This window comes from Magnolia sinica, chromosome 17 (assembly GCF_029962835.1).
Source record: "Magnolia sinica isolate HGM2019 chromosome 17, MsV1, whole genome shotgun sequence".
Classification (NCBI taxonomy): Eukaryota; Viridiplantae; Streptophyta; class Magnoliopsida; order Magnoliales; family Magnoliaceae; genus Magnolia; species Magnolia sinica.
In genome coordinates, this window is record NC_080589.1 from 54,556,226 (window position 1) to 54,580,841 (window position 24,616).

A 24,616-nucleotide genomic window follows, 5' to 3' on the forward strand; every position below is an offset into this window, starting at 1 on the left:
AACATTGAACAGGAAATGTGATGGCTGCAAGGGTCGTCCATTTAGAGAATTTTCAACCATCAACATCCATGGACATGAAACACTGGATGGATGGCCTGGAAATGCCACCCCTCACCAGTCCTTATCAAGCGTTATGGCACCAAATGCCCCTTGAGCCTCCACCGCTCTAAGAATTCGGCATGCCTACAATAATACTCCAGATACAGGAGTAGCATGGTTCTCATTAAGCTTACATAAACCAGAACAAATATATGCATCAGTATATATATATTCACTAAAATGACACATTAAGCAGCACGAGATGTGATTTTATTAAATCCGTCAATTTCAAGCACTCAGCAAGCAAAAGCAGGCACGATTTTCCTAATATTACATGGCCCAAGTTACCACTTTCATTTATATTGCTGCATAGCACCTCATGTGATGACAGGATGAGAAGACTACATCTTTCTGAGATTATCTAGCCTGGCCTGCAAGTCATTATCTATGCCACCGTCTTCATTCCCTGTTGCTTCAGCCTGGGCAACCTTGTTTGTCGCAGCTGGTGCGGCCACTGCAGATGAGGGTGCCTTGAGGAGCTGCAAGAAACAATTGGACCTCAGTATGAGGCATTGTAGGGTGCTCGATGAGAAAATGACTGACTGTTTTGTACGTTCGAGCCAGAAAGGTAAGGGTGGGGACTGCCATTTGATAATCTAAGCCATTGTATATGGATGATCCCATCAGGGGATGGGCCACCCCAGCATATCCCCCCACACTATCAGATAATCCTGTGTGTCAGGTGGAAATGGACAATCCCTCTCTCCCTCCCTCCCCCTCCATGTGAGATTTATGATCATCCCCTACTGCCTTTGGGCCCACCACATCAACAACTTCCTCAATCACACAACGTCAACTGTCGTTTGGATCAAAGTGGCATTTAAGTGCTTGTTTTGTACGTTTGACCCAGAGGTACAGGTGGGGCCTGCTATTTGGTAATCTGTGTGGGAGCTTTACAGCTATCCCCCCTCTACCCTTGGGCCCACCATATCAATAACTTCCTCAGCAGGGGTTTCAAGCCTGGTTTTCAATCAAATAGGCAAAACCCAATCAGATTGGTTTTCGCTGAGTCTGCCATTTGGATGAAAGTAGCATTTGGGCCTAAAAAGCCTCTTTCGAGGGTGCATCCAGACTGTCCCAAAAAGAGTAACCCGTGATGAAGCGTAAAAACCTGAGAAGATGTTGAATTGAACATTCTATATTCTTCTCCCTAAGAATCTATGACTGAGTTGCTGTACATGCAACAAGAAGAGAAACCATCTGCTCAAATTCTAAAAATAGAACAGAAGGAGAGATTGATGTACCTGCTGATCAATGTCGATTCCAATTTCGTCAAGAACCTGGCTCACAAGTTCTTCAGTTTCTTCCTCTTCTTCATCTCCTTCCAACGCATCATCAATGGCGTCTCCCATCACCTCTGTCACCATCTCCATCTTCTCATTTTGCCTCTCAAACTCTTGCATTATCTTCTGCAATGCTGGCAGGTTCATCTGCCTATTCATCTGTCCCATTGCCTTGGTGACACCTTTCATAGCCTCACCCATCGCTTGTGTCGATTTCAATGTCTACAAATATCACGAAACCCAAAAACTGAAATCAGAATATGTATTTGCTATTTACAATAATTCCACAAATCAAAATGGTAGGTTCTCGCCTATCTTGAGTTTCACCCTATGAGGATTTAGGTGTGAGCACCATGATAGCAAAGATGAACTACATGATCCTCTGCCTGATAATATGTACAACATCCTTGGATCAAGTTTGTACAAGTTAGGAGAATTGTTGGTGGTCCAGATTGATCTGGTGGGACTCCCACAGAAAATCCTAACCATTCGACCCTTGGCCATTTTTCAGTTGAATGCCGCCTGTTACTTTTTTTTTCCTAAACCGTAGTTCTAAAACTCGGTAACTCGAATGCAAAATCAGCCGAGTCAACTCAACTCAGCAGGATTTTGAGCTGAGTAACTAGGAAACTCAGTTGTAAGTCTGACTCAGCTTCAACTCGGCATCGCTCGTCAAGTCAACTTGCTGACTCAATCGAGTCAACTGAAAACGACTTGAAGTGAGTCACTCGCTCCATGAGTTTTTTATTTTTTATTTTTCTATTTTTTAAAGTAAGAAGGGGCTTTCAAACACAAGACCTATAGCATAGGAAACATCTCTAACCAAGAAGCCAAGCACCGTGGATTTGATTCTCCATCCATTATTTTAATTATTTTATCATATGTAACTGGTTTTAGATACTTATAAATAATATTTAATTTAATTATTAAATATGAATCAAGTCAAGTAAAGATCCATCTGAGTTTTCGAGTCGAGTCGAGTTTTCGAGATTTTAAACTGTCCTTAACTGCCGATCTGCAGCCAGTGATCAAATAGGATATTCCAATCTGGGATATTTTTTGGCATTCCCCATCCACGGTGGAGCCTGTCAGATCAATGGTTTGGAGAAAGATAAAATAGATATTCAACTTAAATGTAAGCAACAAGTAACCAACCGATACTTGGGCCATTCTGGGTACAGTTGGGGGAAAAAAATTAAATAGAATGAGAAATTCTGTACCATTATTACTGATGTAAAATGAGATGTGAGAAATGCAGAAGATACCTGAATTCTTAGAGATACTCCTTGGAGTTGTGATTTGAGAGCATAGAATTTTGTGATCTGATGACGTGTTCTGATAAGGTCTTTTGCCATTACTTTCACAGCCCCCTGAAAGAGAATACAAAAACCAAATCATGAATGGTTGATTTGTATGATGACTATGAAGCTTTAACTGATATTGTCGATCTTGCTATGCATGAATTCCATCAGATGCTATATGCAAATGGTAAACAGTACCACAATGCTATGACATAATTTCCGCGTCCCAACATTTTACAATGTTGAAGTTTATAAAGAACATAAGAATGTAGCAAAACAGTCATGTCACTACAACAAAACCGAGCATACCATGCACTTTGGGGTTAACCTTTGTCGGCGCTAACTAAACCGGGCGCTGGCACAGGAGCCGTATAAACATAACATAACCTAGATGATGGGTTTTGGACAGGGTCACGTCAGGTGGTGCACGATTGGGACTGGTGGTGTGTGATTGGCGTTTTGCCGGAGTTTGGGGAGGCGGCAACGGGGCTGTTGGGGCTGTTGGTCCGTGATTGGATCTATGTCTGGTGGTTAGGGGTTTTTCTGGGCTAGGGTTAGCTGGGTTTGCAGTGGCAGGTCAGAGATGGAGCAGGAAGCTGCTGCAATTTGGGTTGTTGAGGCTATTTGTAGGGTTTGCCAGTTTGCAGATTGGGGATGAGAATTGAGAATTGGATAGGGGTTTGTTAGATCATTGCTTTACTCATGCAGATGCGGATTGGCACGAAGGATGACTCTTTTGCTGGGCCCTCCAGGCTTTGAGAAAACCACACTCTTGTGTTTACTTGCAGGGAGGGTAGATCACTCTCTCAAGGTCTATATCCTTTCTTTGATCCTTTCTTTATTGGGTTACTGATTTCTCAGCTATTTCATTTACTTACTAGTTGAAATTTCTAGTTTGAATTTATTCAATTTGTCCCCACCTTTTCTATTATTATTCTCATTTTATTTCATGGCCTCTCTTCATATATATTGTCATTGAGACATTTATTTGAAAATGGATGTCTTGTTATTTATCAGTTTTTATTCTTTTGCATAACTGTTGTGATTTTTTATCTAAGAGTTGCCATCCACATTTGTGTATGAAGACTCTGATCATCTACTATCCTTTTCATTTGTTAGTTTTGCTTCTTTTAGGATCTCTTTGGATGCTTTGTTGAACCGTATTGCAATTATTCAAATTCATTATGAGAAGATTATGGCCAAATTCCATGGGCTTTTAAGTTGGCCAGTTGGACTTGGAATGACAATAATTGTGATTTGAGTGGCTAGCCTCACTTGAGTCATTTACTCGTTGAATTGAACTATTGCAATTCAATTTTGGGTGATCATCCAAACACGGCCTTAACTGTTGGGACTTGGAGTCCGATATTAGTTTTCTTCCCCCATGGTTATTACATTTCTTTTCCTTTTTCTCTATGGGTTTTGTATCATTTCCTCAATTAGATTTTGGGATTTATAGTTTTAGATTCTCTCTAGCTATTCTTTTGGACAAGTGTTCTCCATTTTGTTTGTGTCTTTTGCTTACTTTCCTTGGCTGTCAAATATTTAAGCTCAGTTCTGCATTTCTGTTGTGTTCTCCAACAGGTGGAATGAGAGGTCTCCTATAATGTGTTTAGGTTAGATGAATTTATCCCTCGGAAAATATCAGCATACATTGGCCAACATGACTTGCACATGACTGTATAACAATGCACCCTGAATGCAATTAACTCTAGTATGATGTGAATGCAATTGACTAGTCCAAGTTTTTTTTTTTTTTTTCCATTTCCATTAATGACAATTTGAATGCATTTAAAATGGCAGGAGAACCAATATGCTATAGTAGATGCTTGCTACCCTCAGTCAGTATGTTACCATTGCACTCACTTTGAATGTTTCAAAGTTATGCTGTTTTCATAATTAAAGATAATTGTGAAGCATCCACTTTTTTTTCTTTAGTTGTTTTCAAGATTTTGATATGTGATTTTTCCCTGAATTGGCTTCTGTAGGGATGGAGATATATTTAGTTTTGTGCTTGTAAATCTAATGGTTCATAGCCATTGTCATTCATGAAAACCTTACCCAAATATTCATTTTATTTGTATTTCTTTAGTTGTTTGTAGAATTTTGGTTGGGACCCCCCCCCCCCCCCCCCCAAAACAAAAAAATAAATAAATAGTGGTGTGAGTCCTTTTTTTTTTCTATGCATTATTTAAATATCTGCCTTGCAGACACTCCTTTGTTGGGGGTTGGGAAGCATGGGATGCTTCCAATGTCTTAAAAAGGCTGAGGGTAATGTTGGGAGGAGGTGGTACTGGCTGTGATTTGATGCAGTTATGTTGCATGTTGTCGATAAAAAGCATGTAAAAAGAGGGGAATGGGGTTTTGGGTATTTGTTTTTTTTTTTTTCCCCTCAATGTTGGGAATGCCTTTTGGGATTGTGCTTTCACTGTTACTTTTGTGTTGGGGCCATAAAGACAAACATTGTTGTGGTATCAAAAGGAATCTGTTCACGGATTGTTTCTTCTTGGCTATTAGCTATGATGAGAACGACATTAGATGGATACAATCTGTCATATAGATTATTGCTTTTATAGATAAACTTTTATAATTTTTGTAGCTTCCTTATGTTATTGTAGGTTCATTACCTACGATGCAAGGATGGAGTGAAGGAGATGGTGCAAACTATTCAGGAAGGATTCTCTAATGGGGACGGAATGTCAAATCTCCTCACACGACACAGTCTGCTGTCTTAAAAAGTCTTCAGCAGGAAAAAATTGAAGTACCATTACCTTCATAACAACTTGGCACAGTGCAAGGCAGAGCATGCAAGTTGGTGATTGACAATGGTAGTTCCAGAAATTATATCGAAGATGATGTGGAAAATTGAAGATAAATGTCAAGAGGCTCTGTCAACCTCACCGAGTGGCATGGTTTCAGTATGAGAACAAAATCAACTTGAATCAAACAGATTTCAAGCCAAGTCACTAGGAAACTCGTTCATGAGCATGGTATGCCAAATCGGTTACGTATCGGCCGTATCGTAACGGTAACGGTGCGAACCGTTACCCGTTTCGGGGCCGAAACAGCCGATTCGATTTTTTGTACCCGTATCGGCCGATACGGGACCGATACGGGCGTAACGGCCTAATTTCGACCAACCTTAACTAGGTATTTGATAGAAAAACACATTATATTATAGATTTTTTTGAATCAAAGCTCGGTGGGCCATTTTTCAAAAATTCGTCAAAAATAGGTATTTATACTTTTTTTAATATATTTTGCTGTTTTAATCATGTCATATGATGTGTTAATCATAGTAGAACATGTTAATGTGCATTTTACAGATTTGGGGTGCCATTTAATAATTTTTTAATATTTTTTTCTATTTACGCATGAATTTTGGCCCTTTTTTTTAAAATTCGAAAAATCAGTTTTTAATGGTTGTTTTGTTGTTTTAATCATGCCATTTGATGTATTAATCATAGTAGAACATGTTAATGTGCATTTTACAGATTTGGGGTTCCATTTTATATTTTTTTAATATTTTTTTCTATTAACGCATTTATTTTGGCCCTTTTTTTGAAAATTCGAAAAACCATTTTTAAATGATTCTTTTGATGTTTTAATGATGTCATATGATGTGTTAATCATAGTAGAACATGTTAATGTGCATTTTACAGATTTGGGGTTCCATTTTATATATTTTTTATATTTTTTTCTATTTACGCATATATTTTGGCCCTTTTTTTGAAAATTCGAAAAATCATTTTTTAATGATTCTTTTGCTGTTTTAATGATGCCATATGATGTGTTAATCATAGTAGAACATGTTAATATGCATTTTACAGATTTGGGGTGCCATTTTATATTTTTTTTATATTTTTTTCTATTTACGCATTTATTTCGGCCCTTTTTTTGAAAATTCGAAAAATCATTTTTTAACGATTCTTTTGCTGTTTTAATGATGCCATATGATGTGTTAATCATAGTAGAAGATGTTAATGTGCATTTTACATATTTGGGGTGCCATTTTATATATATTTTTTATTTTTTTCTATTTACGCATTTATTTCGGCCCTTTTTTTGAAAATTCGAAAAATCATTTTTTAATGATTCTTTTGCTGTTTTAATGATGCCATATGATGTGTTAATCATAGTAGAACATGTTAATGTGCATTTTACATATTTGGGGTGCCATTTTATATTTTTTTTCTATTTACGCATGAATTTTGGCCCTCAAAAATAATTGCAAACACCTAAATATAAGATATTTTCATATTACATTCATTCTAATATATCTATCATTGATAGTAGATAGTTAGAAAATTAAATATATGAATTTTGTAGTCAAATTCAGGTTATCTGGTTCATAAATTCATCAGACAGTTTCCGTTACACCACCATAAATATGTTCCAATTTATAAATGAATGCATATTTGGAATGCTTAGAATATTCCGGATTTAATCCATATTTTTTTGGCAAAAAAAAAAAATTTGCGCCATTACGAGCCGTTACGCCCCCGTATCACCGTTACGCCCCCGTATCCGTATCGGTTTTGGAGGTCACCGTTACGCCAACCGATACCGATACGGGACACCTTGTTCATGAGTGTGATTAGGTTCCTTCAATTTGGTTTTTGAGCTAGCTTCAAAAGAACCCCAAGCAGGTATTCTCATCAACCTAAACTCTTACATAAATCCTTACCTATTGATGTGAACTTGCAATTGACGCTCTTCTCTATTGAAACAAAGATTACCAGATTTTGTTCTGAGACACTGTTTTTGTCATCTAAAAAACATAGTTTCTTATCATTGATTTATGTTCTCTTTTTTAGTAATTTTCAGGTAACAAGTTTTAGAAATTCCAATCTTAGTTCTATAAAATGTTTGAAATTTCCATTACTGCACATTTTGGAAGTACCATCCCTACCACCTTAATTATTGGCCTTAAAAAAAAAAAAAACTATGCACTTATCCATGTTTTATATTGAACAGAACTTCTTCTCAAGATAGTGGAAAACCAATTGTAGATGCTTCTTTGGGAGAGATTATGACTATATGTGAGAAGATCACTTGGCTTCTTATAGATCTGCTATCATAAAAGTCAGTATACATTACCAAATTATGTGATATTTAAAGCATGTTGTAAGTTTTCCAGTCCATGCATAGGCCTTGCATGATAGCAAACACAGTGGGCTTCTATCTCTTAAAGTTGGTGCCTTGAGTTGAGAAATGCTAATGTCATCTTCTTCATTCTGCTTCATCTTTTGTATAGTCTATTTCAGGGACATTTGGTCAGGTTTTGGAATGCTGGGACAGGGAAAAAAGAGATGGTACCCATCAAAGTTGTCCGTGGTATTAAGAAGTACTGGGAGGCTGCGATGATTGAAATTGATGTGCTTCAACAGCTTATAAAAACGATAAGAATGGCACTCGGTAAGTCTCCCTCATAATTATCGTGATTTAAATTTCATATTATCCCTTTATGTTGCTTGATGGAACTCAAATAGGTTTAAATGTACAATATAAAATCAGGTGTATTCCTTGCAGTTGTGTGCAAATAAGTATTTTGGGATTTAGATACAGCTAGATCAGCTGCCTTAAAAGGTAGAGATTGATTTGAGACAGCTAGTAATCCATCCCAAAAGTCCATTAAGTGGGTGTTTGGATTCAGGTGTGTAGAAGCCCAATTTGGATGGAAGTTCATTAGGCAACTTGTGAAACTCTAAGGTTGGTAGAGTATTTAGGAACAGGAAAGGATAAGTGCATTTGGCATTTTTGTGTCCATCTTCATTAAAAATGCTGCTTTTAGTTGATGTGATGCCTATATTTATCCATTTTTATTGCATTCTTGTAGCTTAAAGAAAGATTGGGGAAACTTAGTGTGAAACAAGCTGCAAATCTCATCAAATTCTCAGACTAGTGAGTCCTGCTTTGGCTATAAAAGTTACTTCTGATGAAGATTTGATTGCAGAAATTGAAAAAACTGATAATATTAATTTCCATTAATTAATGGATTCCTGCAGACAATTGAAAGTTCTGCTTGTGCGTTTTTTTAACAAGGAAAATTCTCTCTCTCTCTCTCTCTCTCTATATATATATATATATATATATATAATAGAATCCTATACTATCATGATATGTATATTGTATATATGTTGTCAAATAATAATATCACATTATGTATTACTTTTCTTAGTGCATGTTAATGGGAAATGGATGATTGATGATTTTTTTTTTAATTTTTTCCTGATTTATTAATATTTTCTCCTAATGTTTTTCAATTTTTTAAGAAATCAAAAAAAAAAAAAAAAAATCTTACGATTTACAATATGATTTGCAATCCAATACAATTTGAGCCCTATTACGATTCGTGATATGCTAAAGATTTTGACAACATTGGTCCAGGAGCATGAATGGATGTCTCACCAAGTTAGTCTATTGGGAATTTGGGACACCAAACAAGGTCAATGGAACAGTGAGAGGCAATCAAAGGAAGAATGGACAAAAGGAATAGGGAGAAGGAAGTCTACTACAGGAAGAGTTTTGAGTTTAATGGAAGAAGCAATACCTTCTAAAATCTGTTTGGTGAGGGGAGATACCAATGGAAAAGAGATTCGAAGAATTAGAGATCTGTTTTGGTGAGGGTGATACCAATGTAAAAGAGATTCAAAGAATTATGGTATCATTACCTAGGAAGTCCAGTGAACCAAATACAAAGTGTGGCTAGGGGATCTACATATCAAAGAAAATGTTATAGGTAATCTAAAGGATTTAGTGATGCTTGGATGATACCTTGATAAAACTCATGCTCAATTCATTGCTTAGCTGGCCAAGACTAAATAACTTCACTGATCTGTTTTCTTTTATATCTTATTTAACTGTGACACATCGAACCCCTGACTACAATGTTAAAACACTTTAGATGCTACAGCCCGGGGCAAATACAAAATGCGTAATGGAATTGTATCTAATCCAGTTTAACACTTCAATTGAAGTAGAAACACCATACTCATGCCATATCAATGCCCTACGAGTGTTGAACTGGGATCATACTTGAAAATAGCATGCCTCAAGATTGAAAGAAAGGATAATAATCTACGTATTACTTACAGCTACCATTGCTAAAGCAATAGAGAAACCAACTTTGCACATAAACAATCTTTCATACATTGCAAGAGAGCACGTCAAACAGAACAAAATAGAAACATAAAAAATGGGAAGATAAGTATACCATCTGCCCTTGCTTTGCAGATTTCTTTATCTCAAGAATAAGCTTCTTCTCTTGCGTTTGTAGACCTTGCCTCTCCCTCTCTATCTCTCTAATAGATTTGTCTAGCATTCTCTTATTCTCCCTAAGGAGTTCTGCATAACAGCAGCAGCCAACAAGCATTAACTTGTTAATTTCTGACAAGTAAAACTATAACCATATGACTGTTTTTCATGTTCAAATAAATTGAACTACAGTAATTTCAATCAATATAAAAAATCAAGTGATGATGCTAGACCCACCCACTCAAACTAAGGGACCAGCCCCAATTTGCAAGCACTATTGTTTCAAGTCCAAAAGTGCTTAGGGAGTTGAGATGGATGAGTGGCAAGACGAGGAAGGACAGAATTAGAAATGCATGCATTCAAAGGAACTTCAGAGTAGCACCAATAGGTAATAAGATGAGGCAAAGTAGATGTAGGTTGTTTGGTCATGTGACAAAGACCAAGAACTACGCTGGCTAGGAGTGAGTTGGTACAACTTGAAGGCTCTAAAATGGCAAGGGAAAGGCCCAAAAGGACATTGATGGAGGTAGTAAGAACAGACTTCATGACCTACGGCCTAACTGAATGTCCAGCCCTTGATAGGATGAAGTGGCAGAACAGGATTCATTTAGCTGACCCCAATTTTGAGAGAGAGAGAGGGAGACACTTCTCAAGCAAGCCCTTATAGCCTTTATAATTCCTTGGAATAGTGTTATTAAACAAATTGGAAAAAACGCCAAAGTAGGGTGCGTGCATATGAAGTAGGAACCATTAAACGCTACCACAGCATGAGAGTTTTTCCTCATTAATTATCTTTCTTAACGAATACAGTCTTATGGTGCAACACATGGAAATTCCTAATAAAATATTAGATCTACTTAAATGAACAAAAACAATATCCCTAATTTCATGCTCCAAAAAGATCCTTCTAAGAATAGAGACCAAATGAAATTCATTTATGAAGTTGATAAAAATAGAATTCTAAGGGATCTACAAATTTTAGTTTGACTTTCAATCTAGAAAGGAAAATTTAATTTATTATTTAAAAAAAAAAAAAAAAAAAAAAAGATGGATTCTCCACACGCTCAACCCGGTACTCTGGAAGAAAGGATATTTTTCTACTTAACACCACTTCCACACATTGTGGTTAGCAAGCTTGTTTGCCATTGCATAACCTTGACTGCTTGCAAATTTCCCCTTTTCAATGACACGCAGCAGTTGGGCTGTAAGTACAATGTTGAGCATGATGCCAAGATCTTATTGGCTTGTACAACATGTTCAACAAAGATGTATCGATGCGTAATCGGCTCCTTTCTATTCTTTGCAGTTAACTACTTGAGAATGTCCTTCAAATTTTGATCCAGTTGTGGTAAATAAGTGTGCCTCATGTGCGAATTATTTGATATGAGGGAATTTCACATGTCTACGTGCCCCGTGCTCAGTGGTTTCTCTCCCAGCTGTCCTCCAATGATCAACCATTGTTTTCTTGCCTTTCTGTATGCATTTATTAGCAGGCTGGCTGTTAGTATTGGAGGGACCGCGCTAGCATATGAGCAGTGTTCAGAGTATTGGAACCATGTATCAGTATCACTGATACCCAGAAAAAATATCGTTGTCTGAGGTAAGCATTGGAGAAATGTTGGAACAAGGTGGAATTTTTTTGTGAAACTTCAGGAGATGTTAAAAGACACATGTTGATACATATAGGAATCAAAATATTGTAAAAAATAAAATAATAAAAATAAAAAAAATAAAAAAACCATAAATAATAAGTTTCTATTTTATAAGGGCCTTACCATGTGTTGTCAAAAAAAAAAATCAGTATAAAATAAATATAAAAAATTGGTAGTCAATCGGTTGATCAGTCAACACTCATTAACATCTAAAATTTTCACATTAACGAATAGTAAAAAACATATTTTCCAATATAAAAAAAAATAAATAAATAAAAAATAAAATAAAATAAAATAATTAGGATTTCACCAATCTTCCCCATTTCTCACTTAAATGTCAACTTTTCACTAGAGATCCAGGTTAATGCATGAGAATCATGCATAGACATGGATTTCCATTATAATCCATGCTAACATTTGAAAAAAAAAAGTTTCTATTGATTTTTCATCACCTTTGAATTACGGCCCATCTTCATTTCAAATCAAGATCTCTCCCCAAATCCAAATTTTAATTCAATAAAAACCTAGAGTGATTGAAATTACCTAAGGAAGAAAATTCCAAAAAAGAAAAATTAAAAATTAAAAAAAAAATAAACAGAGGAGATTATGTGGGTTTTTGGATATTTTTTACTCCAATTTTATGTCAGTCTTTGCATATTTACAACTGTTTCCTTAGTATTGGAAATATTATCAATGGTATCAGGGATATTATCGATGCTATCGCTGATACCAGGGAACTTCTATAAAGAATTCTTCTCAAAAACCCATTAATATCAATAATATCACCAAATATAGCAATTATTATTGAAAATATGGGTGATATTTGAAAATTTTGAAACTGCCAGCAATTTTGGTGTTGCTGACCAGAGATACCAATAATATAGGCAATATTGTCAACAAAATTTCCGATATTTGGAATACTGCATGTGAGTCATGTTAACTTGAACTTCTTTCATTGCCAATTGATGTCTAGTTGGCAGCCATCACAAAACTTTTGCCAACCTGTCATTTAAAAAAGCCAAGCTCTAATTACTAGAAGAAAAGCTAAGATGATGATGGATTAGGGAAGAAACAATTATCCTAAAAACATCGATCATGACTGTCATATTTAAGAAACAATTATCCTAAAAACATCAATCACGACTGTCATATTTAAGCTCATAACAGCCATAGCCTTTTAAAGCCCTTCTCTTCTATCTTGTTAATTGTCAGAAAATGGTCATAGCCTTAAGTGTTGTTATCATGGCTGTTATGAACATTATTTCACATAAGTTGCTATAATAGGTGTTACATGGTAGGCCATTATAGCAGGTACTTAACAAGATCCCTCTTAAACTGTTATGGACCATTTTTAACCAACTTGAGTTTCCTTCCATTGGTATTCATCTTGACAATCTACACTCCAAATCACAACTACACTAATTTTTGTTTGATGAGGGTGGGTTTGACTGAAACACATGCAATTTAAGGCTTCATCACGAACAATATCAAAATATCTATAATAATAATAATTAGTTTCAACATTTCCTCTTGACTAAACCATGTTCACAATTCCATTCGCCTATGCATCCAAGGCAGTGTTCGCATTGAGGGAAAATGGCCTACAGACAAAAAAATGTTTCAAAAGAAAGCAATCGGATTGGTGAAAAAGAAACTTATTTAAAAATACCAGAGGAAAATCTCAAAATGAAGCAAATTAAGTCAATGAGTCGGCATTGGCCTTCATTGTCGGAGTGTTGATAGTGGGATGCGGTCCTGAATGTCACCAAATTTGGGTACTTTACACATCATACGTTTCATATAAGCATTAGTTTAGTTTGTTTGAACCATGTGAGGGCAATTCCATATTAATGGAAAAACCAGAATTTGTATTTCAATTGGTGCAGGTTCAGTGCATATAAAAAGATGTTTCATGGAATAACTAAGACACTTGAGAAAGCCATTAAAAAAACTAAAAATAAAATAAACCAAGACACTTGAGAATGATTCAACCTACATGGATAGTTCAATGTGCCCATCAGCGCCTAACCCAGAGATGTGGATCATCCAAGGCACATTAGCACGGGATACTCTATTTGAACTGGAGTTTGAAACCAAACTTCTCCTCAGGAAGATAGTTGGGGATAGTAGACTATGTAAAATAGTCTATTAAATTGCGTCTGTGGGAGTTTTGTGCTCTCATTGCCAGTCCCAAACCTGGATAAAGGAAGGTTCAGGTTGGCAGCCGGTGTCAAACTCATGCCGGAATTTCCATCATGAATCTGAGGAACAGGATTCATGTAGCCAACCCCAATTAACTGGGATAAGGCTTAGATGATGATGACAACTTGAGAATGATTCACATGTGCTGAATTTAACCAATATTCAGTTTCAGTCTTGCAATTGGATTTCAACAGTCACAAGTTCATTAGACAAGGTGGAAAGATAAGAGTTGTCAAATGAGTTTTAGTAGTCATGAAATTTGGGCTGGGATCTTGTGCAAAATCGTTTGGAAGCACTGCTTTTGATTGTATACATCCAAAGAGTGTAAGACGGCAAAGAGGTCAAGGAATTTGTGCATGTCTTTAGTCCCATGGTTGAACGTGTCATTGTTGGTCATAGGAATGACATATTGGATTTCATACAAGATAACAGTGCTGATTTGGTTTTTGGCAGAGTGGATTTTGAGATTGATCCTAAGGAAGCAGTTTAGCTCCAGAGATTTCTTGGCCAAACATTTGAAAGTGGAGTACACTTTGAAAAGGTGAACACAAAGGAAAATGAAGTTGACATGGACAGAGTGTTGAATTTGCTAGAGAAGTCGGGATCCTACTTCTCTAGGCTTCAAAATAAATAAAGGATGAATGGTTGGCATGGCAAGATTGTTGATTTTACCACAAGGCTGAGACAGTTGGTATGTGATACAAAAATCGCAGTTTCCAGAAACAAAACTTGTATCTTACTTTTGCAAAGGAACTTGCATCTTATTAAAGAGAAAAGTTGGATCCCATAGGTGAGCAGAAGGGCTAATAAAGTTGGCAAGGTCGGTGTTGGACTTGCAAGAGAGTTTCGGTTGCACTTAAGTTCTCTAGGTTTCAAAAGAAACGAGTGTTGCAATGGATTATTAGCACCAAGACTGAGATTATTAGTTGCATGAGCTTAAGGGGAGAAATGGGATTGCCGATGGAAATAAAGCTTGCCTTTTGAGGAGAGAGAAGGTTTGGTTTTGAGGATCTTAGCTGTCCACAATTCTAATGAGCAGTTCGAGCCACTTGCAGCATGGCAAAAGAATGGCTGGATGGAAGGTACTCGTCGGTTTTGTTAGAGAACTAAGATTGGATGGTGAACACAGGTCCATACCCTAATGCAAATAGAATCATATAGATTGAAACTAATTGCACGTGCTGAATTCTGCATAGCAAATTAGAAGCAAAAAGATGATAAACGGAAAGATGAATGTGGATATTGGGGGTCATGGCCCATCAACTTGGCTTTTGGTGAGGGGCATTTTTCAAAGACAAAATTGTTATGTCACATGTTAAATTGAGGGGCATATTTCTATAGATAAAAATGTCTTTTCACTTACGTCTCTAAGTTAGGTCAGGGATGGGTAGGGTTTTCCCTTGTGCTAGCAAGAATGAGAGGGGAGAGGGTTTCTCTCCAAGAATGAGTTTTCCTCATGAATTGGCAAGGTTGTGGAGAGAAGAGGTGGGATGGTTTTCCCGAAATTTCTCTTAGTGCATGATAAGAAGAGGCTAGAGATGTGTGTGTTCATTGTATTTGAGCATTGTCTTTCTTGTATCTTGTTATTCTCCTCATTTTTTGGTGGAATTATTTGTCGGTTTCTCGTGGATGTGGTCACGATGTGACAAACCATGTACTTCTTGTGTCTCGTTCTCTACTCTTTTTCATGTACACCCAAATCTTTCACATTGTTTTTGTACAATTGCCTATGCACATGATCAAAGCACTTCCACAAGTGGGAATTTGGTTCATTTCCCAGATTGATGATGGTGAGCTCCCACGTTTCGCTGCAACAGTGGGATCGCCCCACACAAAGCTGGTGGTGTACTTATGTGGATTCACACCTCTACAATAAAAATCCCATGGCAGGAAATTTAAAGAAAACAGTTTCTTATTTTATAAGATCACGGAATCTAGTTCATATAGGAAACTTGCTAACCCATTTATAGGCTGAATTACATAAGCATCCAAGTGAAGATACGCCAAGTTGAGATTAACACATCGCGCTGTGGCATTGACATAGCACGCTGTTGTATTGGTACTGTATAATGCTACTATAGCAGGGATGAGAAACCTAAACCTATGGTATCCAATTGCAAACTACACTCGAAGTTGTATTTTTCTCTCTGAAATACTGAGATATTTATCTTACCAATTTGCATGTATGTAGGTGCATACCATGCGGAACTTAGTATATCCTCGATTTATCTTTCAAAAATGATTTTGGCACCCTCTCCAAAACTCTGACAAACAAATACACCCATCCTTAAAGCTTTTGGTGATACACTAACAAGCACTGTACAACTAAATAACCAAAAGTGGAAAGAATGGGTGGATGCAACAGTCAAAGCAGGTGTGGTTGGTGGCTTCCTGGTGCCTTTACCATCTCATCTCTTGAATCTTGTTGTCGTTGCCTGATTTCTACCCTAGTTTATGATTATCACACATATGGTTTTAGGTATTCCATTGGCCACTAGAACCACTGAACAATATGATAATCGGGTTTCAGGTTGCAGGGTTGGATTATATAGTAAAAAGATTCTAACTCAGCACATGGTCTTTAATTCAATGACAAGACTAGTAATCACCCACAACCTGTTGGTGGGTTAACCTACAACCAGGCTCTCATGACAAAGGTGTGGCCCATCACCTTCACCTGGCTCAAAACAAGGATGGTCCACTGATAGGCCACCCTCGACAGAAACAATGGATGTCAAAGTTGCAGATGCTAACAGTCCAATCCAACATGCCAGTGTAGCCAGTTGTTAAGATTTACATTTCATGTATGGAAGGGGACATGAGAATAAATTTGAGCTGTTTGATTTTATTTGCTGAGATGCTTTTTATTTGTTTCCTATTTAGTATCACACTGTGTGTTCAAGTTCTATGAGAATAAAGGAAGGAAGTTGGATCTTTTCCCTAATTTCTTCATTCAGTGTTTGCACCTAGGATAGAGGTTCCCTCTCGAAGTAGGAGCCATGGTAGATTCTACTCATTTTAGAGTACAGATCTACCAACTTGGTATCAGTGCCGGATCTTTGGCATTGCCAAAGCAACAACCAGAGAATTCCACCCATTGAGGACAAGGTGGGGCAATTGGAAGAGGGACTACAGCAGCATTTCAATTCCTTGTGCAAGATCAAAGAAACTTTGGCTGCCATGAGTCTGCAGTACAATTAGTTAGCAACTTCAGTCCTTGAGGACTGAAAGCCTGATCGAGATGGCTGGTGTGAATCTGAGGGGTCTAACGGTGGGACCAGTAGAGATGGTGAGGTACCAATTCAGGCACAATACAATACAACTTTCCAGAGCTTAGAGGCAAAGCTCTGACCAGTTGGATCTATTGCGCGGAACAATTTTTTTAATTCCAAAATACAACCGACAGGTAACAATCAACAAGTCCTCAGAGCATTTTTCCATTTGGAAGGTGATGCCATAAATGGTATGAAAAGACACAAGCCTCACTTTCTTGAACACATTCCATCAAGGCTCTCTACATACAATTCAGACCCAGTTATTATGAGGATTTCAACACAGCCCTCTCGAAACTATGGCAAACTTGATAAGCCTGAAAGTATCAAATAAATTTTAAGAGATGCTAACTGTGTCGAAGAGTAAGTTGAAAAGGCAGTGGTCAGATACCTTATTAGTAGGCTGAAGGTGGAGATCGGGTCTGAATTCAGATGTTTCGGCCTACCACATTCGTGGTAACAATTGGCTTGGCCTGCAAGCAGGAAGAAAAGCTTCAACACATTCAGTGCACTGCTCAGGAGGTCATGCTGGAGATCTTAGTACATGCACAGTTTGACTGTCTCAGCCACACAATGAGAATGTCTGGACTTTTGAAATGCCAATTGGGTGTCGATTTTGATCAGTTCAGGGGAGTACACACAACCTCATCAATGAATGGTTGGCACACAGCCTAAATTGCCCCATTCAAAGCACTGCATCATTTGCAGTGAGGGTTGCTGATGGTAAGTAGTTGGAATATATGAGCCGTTGGACAGTGTCAAGCTAGAAATACAACGGTACTGCTTCATAACCAACATGTATTTATTGTTGGTTAAAGGAGCAAACCTCGCTCTTGGAGTCCTGTGACTACAATAGCTTGGTCCCCTCCATTGGATTCTCAAGAAGCTCACCATGGATTTCATAGTGAAACGAGACTCCTACCGGATGATGGGGCAACCTACTGGGGGAGCTCATCTCGTTAATTTGCACTCGATGGAACAATTACTGTGACACCAACCAAATGGCCTGGCCATGCGGTTGATAGCTTCTGGTGACAAAAGGTAAATCAAATCCTACACCTCCCGATTTCATTAAAATTCTTAAAAATTGCTGTTATTTTTACAGAACCCAAGGGGTCCACAAGATCACAAGATGACCACTAAAGAGTAGGCACGGAGTACAAACTTTCAAACCTACCAATACCCCCATACTTAGAAAAACAAACTTGAAAGAATAGTTCACAAGATGCTCGAAAACAGGGATCATATGGTCGAGTGTGAATCCCTATCCGTCACCAATTTTACTTGTTCAGAAGAAGGATGGGCACATGGCGGTATTGTGTTGATTGTCGTACCCTTAACAACACTATTGCAAAGGACAGGTTTCTCTTACCAAGGATTAATGAATTACTTGATTAATTACATGGTGTGTGATATTTTTTAAACCACCATCTTTGATCCATATATAATCGAATATGCATACAGGAAGAAGATATTCCAAAGACAACTTTCCACACTCACGAAGGGCATTATGAGTCCCTTGTGATACCGTTTAGTCTCACAAATGCACCTTCAACTTCCCAGAGTATGATGAATGATATTTTCAGCCCTAACTACAGCTATTTTAATTAGTATTCTTCGAGGATATTCTAGCATATAGTTCTACGTGAATGACGAAACAAGGCATGATATATTTTCTCTAATTTCTCTATTCAATGCTTGCACTAGGAGAGAGGTTCCCTCTCGAAGTAGGAGCCACCATAGATTCTATTAATTTTAGAGTAGAGATCTACCACCTATCCAATAAGTGGACCAGCCCAATGCTTCATACAAGTAATTTTCACAGTTGGGCCCACCTTTTGAGTGGCTCAGATGCACATGTAAGACAGTGGGTGTTAGAAACCTAACCAATGCGCCAAAATCCCCAGGACCAATGGAACGTAAGTTAGGCTCCTTAAACCCTTGGGATCATAACATTCCACCACACTCTGAAGCCGACATCTGCGGCGGCCCTCTCTATGGCAGCACTCACTCTGGCCTCTTTTCAAGGTAGCCCTTTCCAGGGCATGGCGGCTGCACTTTGGTTGCCCTTTCCACGCCACAGCAGCTTTCACTCGAACACAGGGCGTGGTGTTGGCTCTCATACCAATTGTTAAGAACCTAACCAATGCGCCAAAAGCCCTATAGCTGATGGAACGTGTAAAGTTAGGCTCTTTAAACCCTTGGGATCGTGACAGTGGGTGCGTTAAGGCAACATACAACAGGCTGTTGGAGATCATTAATGTAACCATAAACCTAAAGCAATTTGAAATTAACAAAGATCTGTAAAATCCCCAATCGGGAAATAATCATGATTATGAATACTATGATATTCTCGATTCATCAAAAGAATTCTTACAAACAATCAAATCATCGAACTAATTCCTTAATTACGCATTTTCATTCAGATCGTGTTCTAAATTTCTACACTGATAGAGAATTAAAAAAGAAAAGAATAAATTGTAGCTCACTGAAATAAAATTTCATTTAAGAGAATTAGATTATCCAGAAAAATTACAAAGGGGGTATTAGATTGGGAAGATGTATATTACCTGCTGGAGTCTTTCGCTTGCCGAAGAGGAAACTCATGGTGGGAATTCCGACGCGGATTGCAGGCGTTGAAGAGATGTAGATGAGGATATGAAGAGATGGAAAAATCCGTTCTTTTTATTTTCAGCGTTATCGGAAGGTAGCTTCGCTCGATCGATGGTCTGACTTGTTATTTACGCGGTATTGGTTTTGCGTGGGTTGTCGACTCGAGGATATGCACGAGTTGTAACTGAGGAAAAGTGGGGCCCACGTGTCAATGATCTAGACCGCAAATGTCGGGCCGGCTGGGGCGGACGTGGATTTCCTGCGAAAGCCTTTCCCAAAGTTCCTGCGCAAGGATGCTGGATGGGGGAAGCCGATCGATTGCGCAGAGTCCGCAAAGACGCTGGACGGGGGAAGCGAATTGGCTGGTGTACCTCACACCGGCTATATAGCTGATGTATCGACGTCAGCAAGTTCTATGGGCTGATCATGAGGTATTTGTTATATCCGAACCGTCCATCCAATGGATGAGCTTGTCTTAAATCTTGGCATGAAAAATAAGACAGATATAACTATCAATGGACCACGCTGTAAAAAGCGGTGGAGGATTGAACGTCTACCATTGAAACTCTTTTTGGGGTCACAGAAATTTTGGATCAATTTAAAATTTATTTTTCCTATTCATTCAGGTCTTTTTGACCTTACGAACAGATTGGATGGAAAATAAACGTTACGGTGGGCCCTACGAATTGTTTAATGGTGAAAATCATTAACTCCGCTGATATTTGTGGTGTGGTCCGGATGATCTTTGGATATGATTAATTTTTTGAATAAGAATTTAAAATGATCTCTAAAAATATATGAACGGTGTAGATATAACAAATACATCACTGTGGGCTATATAACTTTGATCTCCTTTAAATCGTTCGTACAACTCGGAGCTCGTGGAGCGTCCGTGCTTGTCTTCGCACGACACGCACCTACAGCAGCCATACAGCTGGTGTGAGGTACACCGGCCAATCCGCTTCCTTGGATAGGGCCCACTGCAATGTATGTGAGAAATCGACTCCGTACATCCCTTTTTCGAACTCATTTAGAGACATGAGACAAAAAATGAGGTGGATATAAAACTCAAGTAAGTCACACAATGACTAAAAATGGGGAAAGAAATTACTACCGTTGAAATCCTCCTGGCCTCCATCTTGATTTTTATATGCTATCCAAACCGTTTATAAGGTCATTCCAAATGGGATGAACTGAAAACACCAAAAATATGACATAATCAACAGATTGGATCAAGCTGATCTTTGTTTTCTTCCTTCATCTGGATCCACCCGTATGACATAATCCACATATTCGATGTCAAATAAACAGTACAGTGGGCCTTAGGAGGATTTTAATGGTGGATATGCAATCATTATTGCTGTCCTGGTCCACCTGAGATTTATATACCTCTCATTTTTTTGGATCAAGCATAAAAGGATCTTAAAAAATGGAACAACGGAATGGATGAAACACATACATCATGGTGGGGCCACAGAGCACCGACCATCAGCCACCGGGCTGGGTGCAGGGGGAGTAGGCAAGTAGCGAATCCGTTTCCGCGGCTTGAGGTAGCTGGATTTACATACACACCGTCCATCTGTTTTGGAAAGGTGGGTGGATCCGTAACGGTGGAGCCAACTTTAATGTATGTTCTTTACATCTATGCCGTCCATACGTTTTGAAATATCACTTTAGTTAAGAATCCCAAAAATGAAGCAGACCCAAATCTCATGTGGACCACACCACAGGAAACAATAGTGATTGAATAATCACCGTTAAAAAAACTTAGGGGCTACCGAAATGTTTACTTGTCATCCAAAAAGACCCGGATGAAGGGTCCACACAAATATAAGCTCGATCTAAAACTTTTGTAGCCAACAAAAATGTTTTAATGGTCAATCACCACTGTTTCCTGTGATATGGTACACCAGAGATTTTGGATTGCTTCGTTTCTGTGACGATACCCTAAAATGATACGTAAGGGCCTGTTTGGACGGGCAGATTTAGGGCCTGTTTGGGCGGGTAGAGTGGATGGGATTGGGATGTATAGGGGTGGATTAGAAGGAGCGTTCTGGGCATGCCAAACGGGCACGTTGAACTTTTGCCTCTATATATTAACCCCATGGAATTGCCAGCAACCCATTGACATCACCATCATTACCTTGAAATTCACCCAATCTCTCCTAATTCTATTTATTTTGCCTGGGACATGTTTGGTTGGATGGATTGGAAGGGATTAGCCGGGAGTAATCCCGGGATTGGCCAGGTAAGGCAAACATACTGGGTGGTAAATTCCGTGGATATAGCAATACGCCAGCAATCCATTGACACAGTCATCATTACTTGCCATCCACCCTAATACAATTTAATCTCATGAGAAGGGCTCATCCAAACATGCCCTTATGGGATTAGATTGTATTAGGGTGGATGGCAACCATTTCAAAGTAATGATGGCTGTGCTAGTGGATTGCCGACAATCCCATGGAATTGGGATATCCAATGATTTTACCACCGAATCGGTTTGGCATGCTTGGCCAATCCTGGGATTTTGCCCGACTAATCCCTTCCAATCTGTCCAACCAAACACATACCAGGTAAAATAGATGTGATTAGGATGAATTAGGTGGATTTCAAAGTAATGATGGTGATGTCAGTGGATTACTAGCAATCCCATGGCATTGCTAGATCCAGGCAGAAGTTCAACGTGTCTTTTGGCACGCCGGGCCAATCCTGGGATTGCTCCATCCAATCCCTTCCAATACAATCTAATCCCTTCCAATCCGCTTGTCCAAACACGCCCTAAAAACGATTGGACGGCGTGGATGCAAGGAACATTTATCAAGGTGGGCCCACAGTCAGGGATGCACCCACCTCGGTGGATACCGGATCCACCGAAGCCGCGCCTGTTACGCGGCTATGCCGTGGATGGACCGTGAACTTAAAATTTCTATGATGGGACAATCCTGTCATTTTCTACTCGGGGACAGCAATGGATGGTGGAAGAAAACGCAAGGATCCTCAGGAATGGTCTGTCTAATGTGGGTTGCATCAGACTAATGGCTTGGATATTACTAACATGGATTCCGAAAGCATCCGACGCTCGACGGACACGCTCCAGCGCAAATGAAATGTGACGGATATCGTTAGTAACGCTGAGTGGTCCCTGCTATGTGGACCCCAACATGATGTATGTGTTTTATCCACGCCGTCAATCCATTTTTAAAGATAATTTTAGGGCTTTATCCAAAACATTAGGTAGATCCAAATCTCAGGTTGACCACACCATGGGAAAAAAGTGGTGATTGAATGTTCACTGTTAAAAACTTCCTAGGGCCCACTGTAATAGTTATTTGACATCCAACCTGTTGATTAGGAAATACAGACTCCGATTAAGGGAATATATATATATATATATATATATATATATATATCAGCTTGATCCAAAACTTTTGTTACTCCCAAGAAGTTTTTAATGGTGACCGTTCAATCAACACTGTACAGTCCATTTGAGATTTGGATCAATCTCATTTTTGGACACAAGACATGAAATGATCTGTAAGAATGGGTGGACGGTATGGATGAAACACATACATCATGGTGGAGCCCACATAGCACCGACTAGTAGCCAATCTGTTTCCAGGCGGTGCTGCCCACGCCAGCACGAGACCTGAGGTGGTGATGTATTGGGCTCTGTGGGGCCAATCTTGATGTATATGTTTTACATCCATGCCGTCCATCTGCTTTTTCAGGTCACTCTAAGGGGTGAAACAAAAAATGAAGCAGATACAAAGCTCAAGTGAACCACACCACACGAAAAAGAGGAGATAAACACACCCACCCTGAGACCTTTCTTGGGCTCACCAGAATGTTTGCATTTCATCCAACCAGTTGATAAGGTCACCCAAACCTGGATGAAGGGAAAGCACAAATATCAGCTTGATGCAAAGCTTCTGCGGCCCCAGTAAGTTTTTAATGGTGGGCGCTCAATCACCACTGTTTCCTGTTGTGTGGTCCACTTTAACTTTTTATCTTCTTTTCTGTTAGGTTTGTACCCTTAACTGAGTTGGAAAAAACAGATGGATGGCGTGGATATAAAACACATACATCGATGTGGGCCCCACAGTGCCCAACACATCAGCACAACGCTACCGGTGGTGCCCGTGTGCATAATGCCTCAGATACATGGGGTTATTTGGGAGTGTGTATTTTACATGAATTGACAATTAGCATGGAACCCATTTTAGCTGGATTCATCAGTTGTATACAATCGAAATCCACTGGATTTGGATAAACGAAATCACTAAATTGTGCTTGGCAGTATATATTTAAAAGAGACAGAAAGAGATGACTTTAACTTGCAACACAGTGGTAATCAAAATAAAATCATATGGTTTTCTTTTTATTTCAAAAAAGTGCATTTTAAAATCATATGTTTTGCTTTTTATTCTAAAAAAAAAAAAGCATTTTGCTGCATTTGATGCAAATATTCATGAAACAACCGTTTCGCCGTCGGTCCCATGCTTATATTCAACCGTTTTATGTAAGGAAATTATTTTTTAGCTACGAGTCTTATTTACACATGCCCTTTCAATAATACGTCCACATGTTGGCACCATCATTCTATTTCAGGATCAGAAACTTGGAAAAGGCTACGGATTAAAACCGCAGCTAAAACCGTCGTCTTAAGAACACTAGCATTAGTCTCAGATATATGGCTATGGGTTTAATCCGTAGTCATAAAGATAGCTACCGATGAATTTCACCTCTAAATTTTCCGTTTAGGGTACCGGCCTGATTTTTGGTTGAATATTAACGACCTTAGTCTCCCACGAGCATACAACATTGGGATGTGTGCTGCTAGGCCCCTTCTCCTGAATCCGTTGTTTGCAAGCCGGCTCTCTTTTCTCCTGCTTGCTTTAGGAGGCCTGAGAAAATTGTGGATGAACTAGCAGAGT

General features: G+C 38.6%; 2 protein-coding genes across 2 annotated transcripts in view; both read right to left on the bottom strand.

Annotated features, from left to right (window-relative positions):
- Positions 1-201: 201 nt before the first annotated feature.
- On the bottom strand, positions 202-19,829 carry LOC131230967 (vacuolar protein sorting-associated protein 2 homolog 1). Its single transcript, XM_058226999.1, has 5 exons — positions 19,637-19,829; positions 9,900-10,030; positions 2,648-2,752; positions 1,344-1,604; positions 202-578 (listed from the first exon to the last, which is right to left on the bottom strand). Exons 1-5 carry the CDS (start codon positions 19,671-19,673, stop codon positions 441-443), a joined length of 672 nt encoding a protein of 223 aa, XP_058082982.1. The 5' UTR covers positions 19,674-19,829; the 3' UTR covers positions 202-440.
- Positions 19,830-24,365: 4,536 nt separating this feature from the next.
- Positions 24,366-24,616, bottom strand: part of LOC131231056 (uncharacterized) — a 1,167-nt gene continuing 916 nt past the window's right edge. Inside the window, exon 2 of the mRNA XM_058227140.1 lies at positions 24,366-24,616. This exon is cut by the window's right edge and continues 142 nt beyond it. Coding sequence (XP_058083123.1) covers positions 24,519-24,616 — 98 coding nt within the window. The 3' untranslated portion in view covers positions 24,366-24,518.

Excerpts from the sequence above, each read along its gene's own strand:
- LOC131230967 (XM_058226999.1), bottom strand. The coding sequence starts at position 19,673 with ATGAGTTTCCTCTTCGGCAAGCGAAAGACTCCAGCAG. Across the intron at positions 1,605-2,647 it reads GAGTATCTCTAAGAATTCAG|ACATTGAAATCGACACAAGC; the intron begins GTATCTTCTGCA and ends TGATATTTGTAG. Across the intron at positions 579-1,343 it reads GAATCGACATTGATCAGCAG|CTCCTCAAGGCACCCTCATC; the intron begins GTACATCAATCT and ends TGTTTCTTGCAG.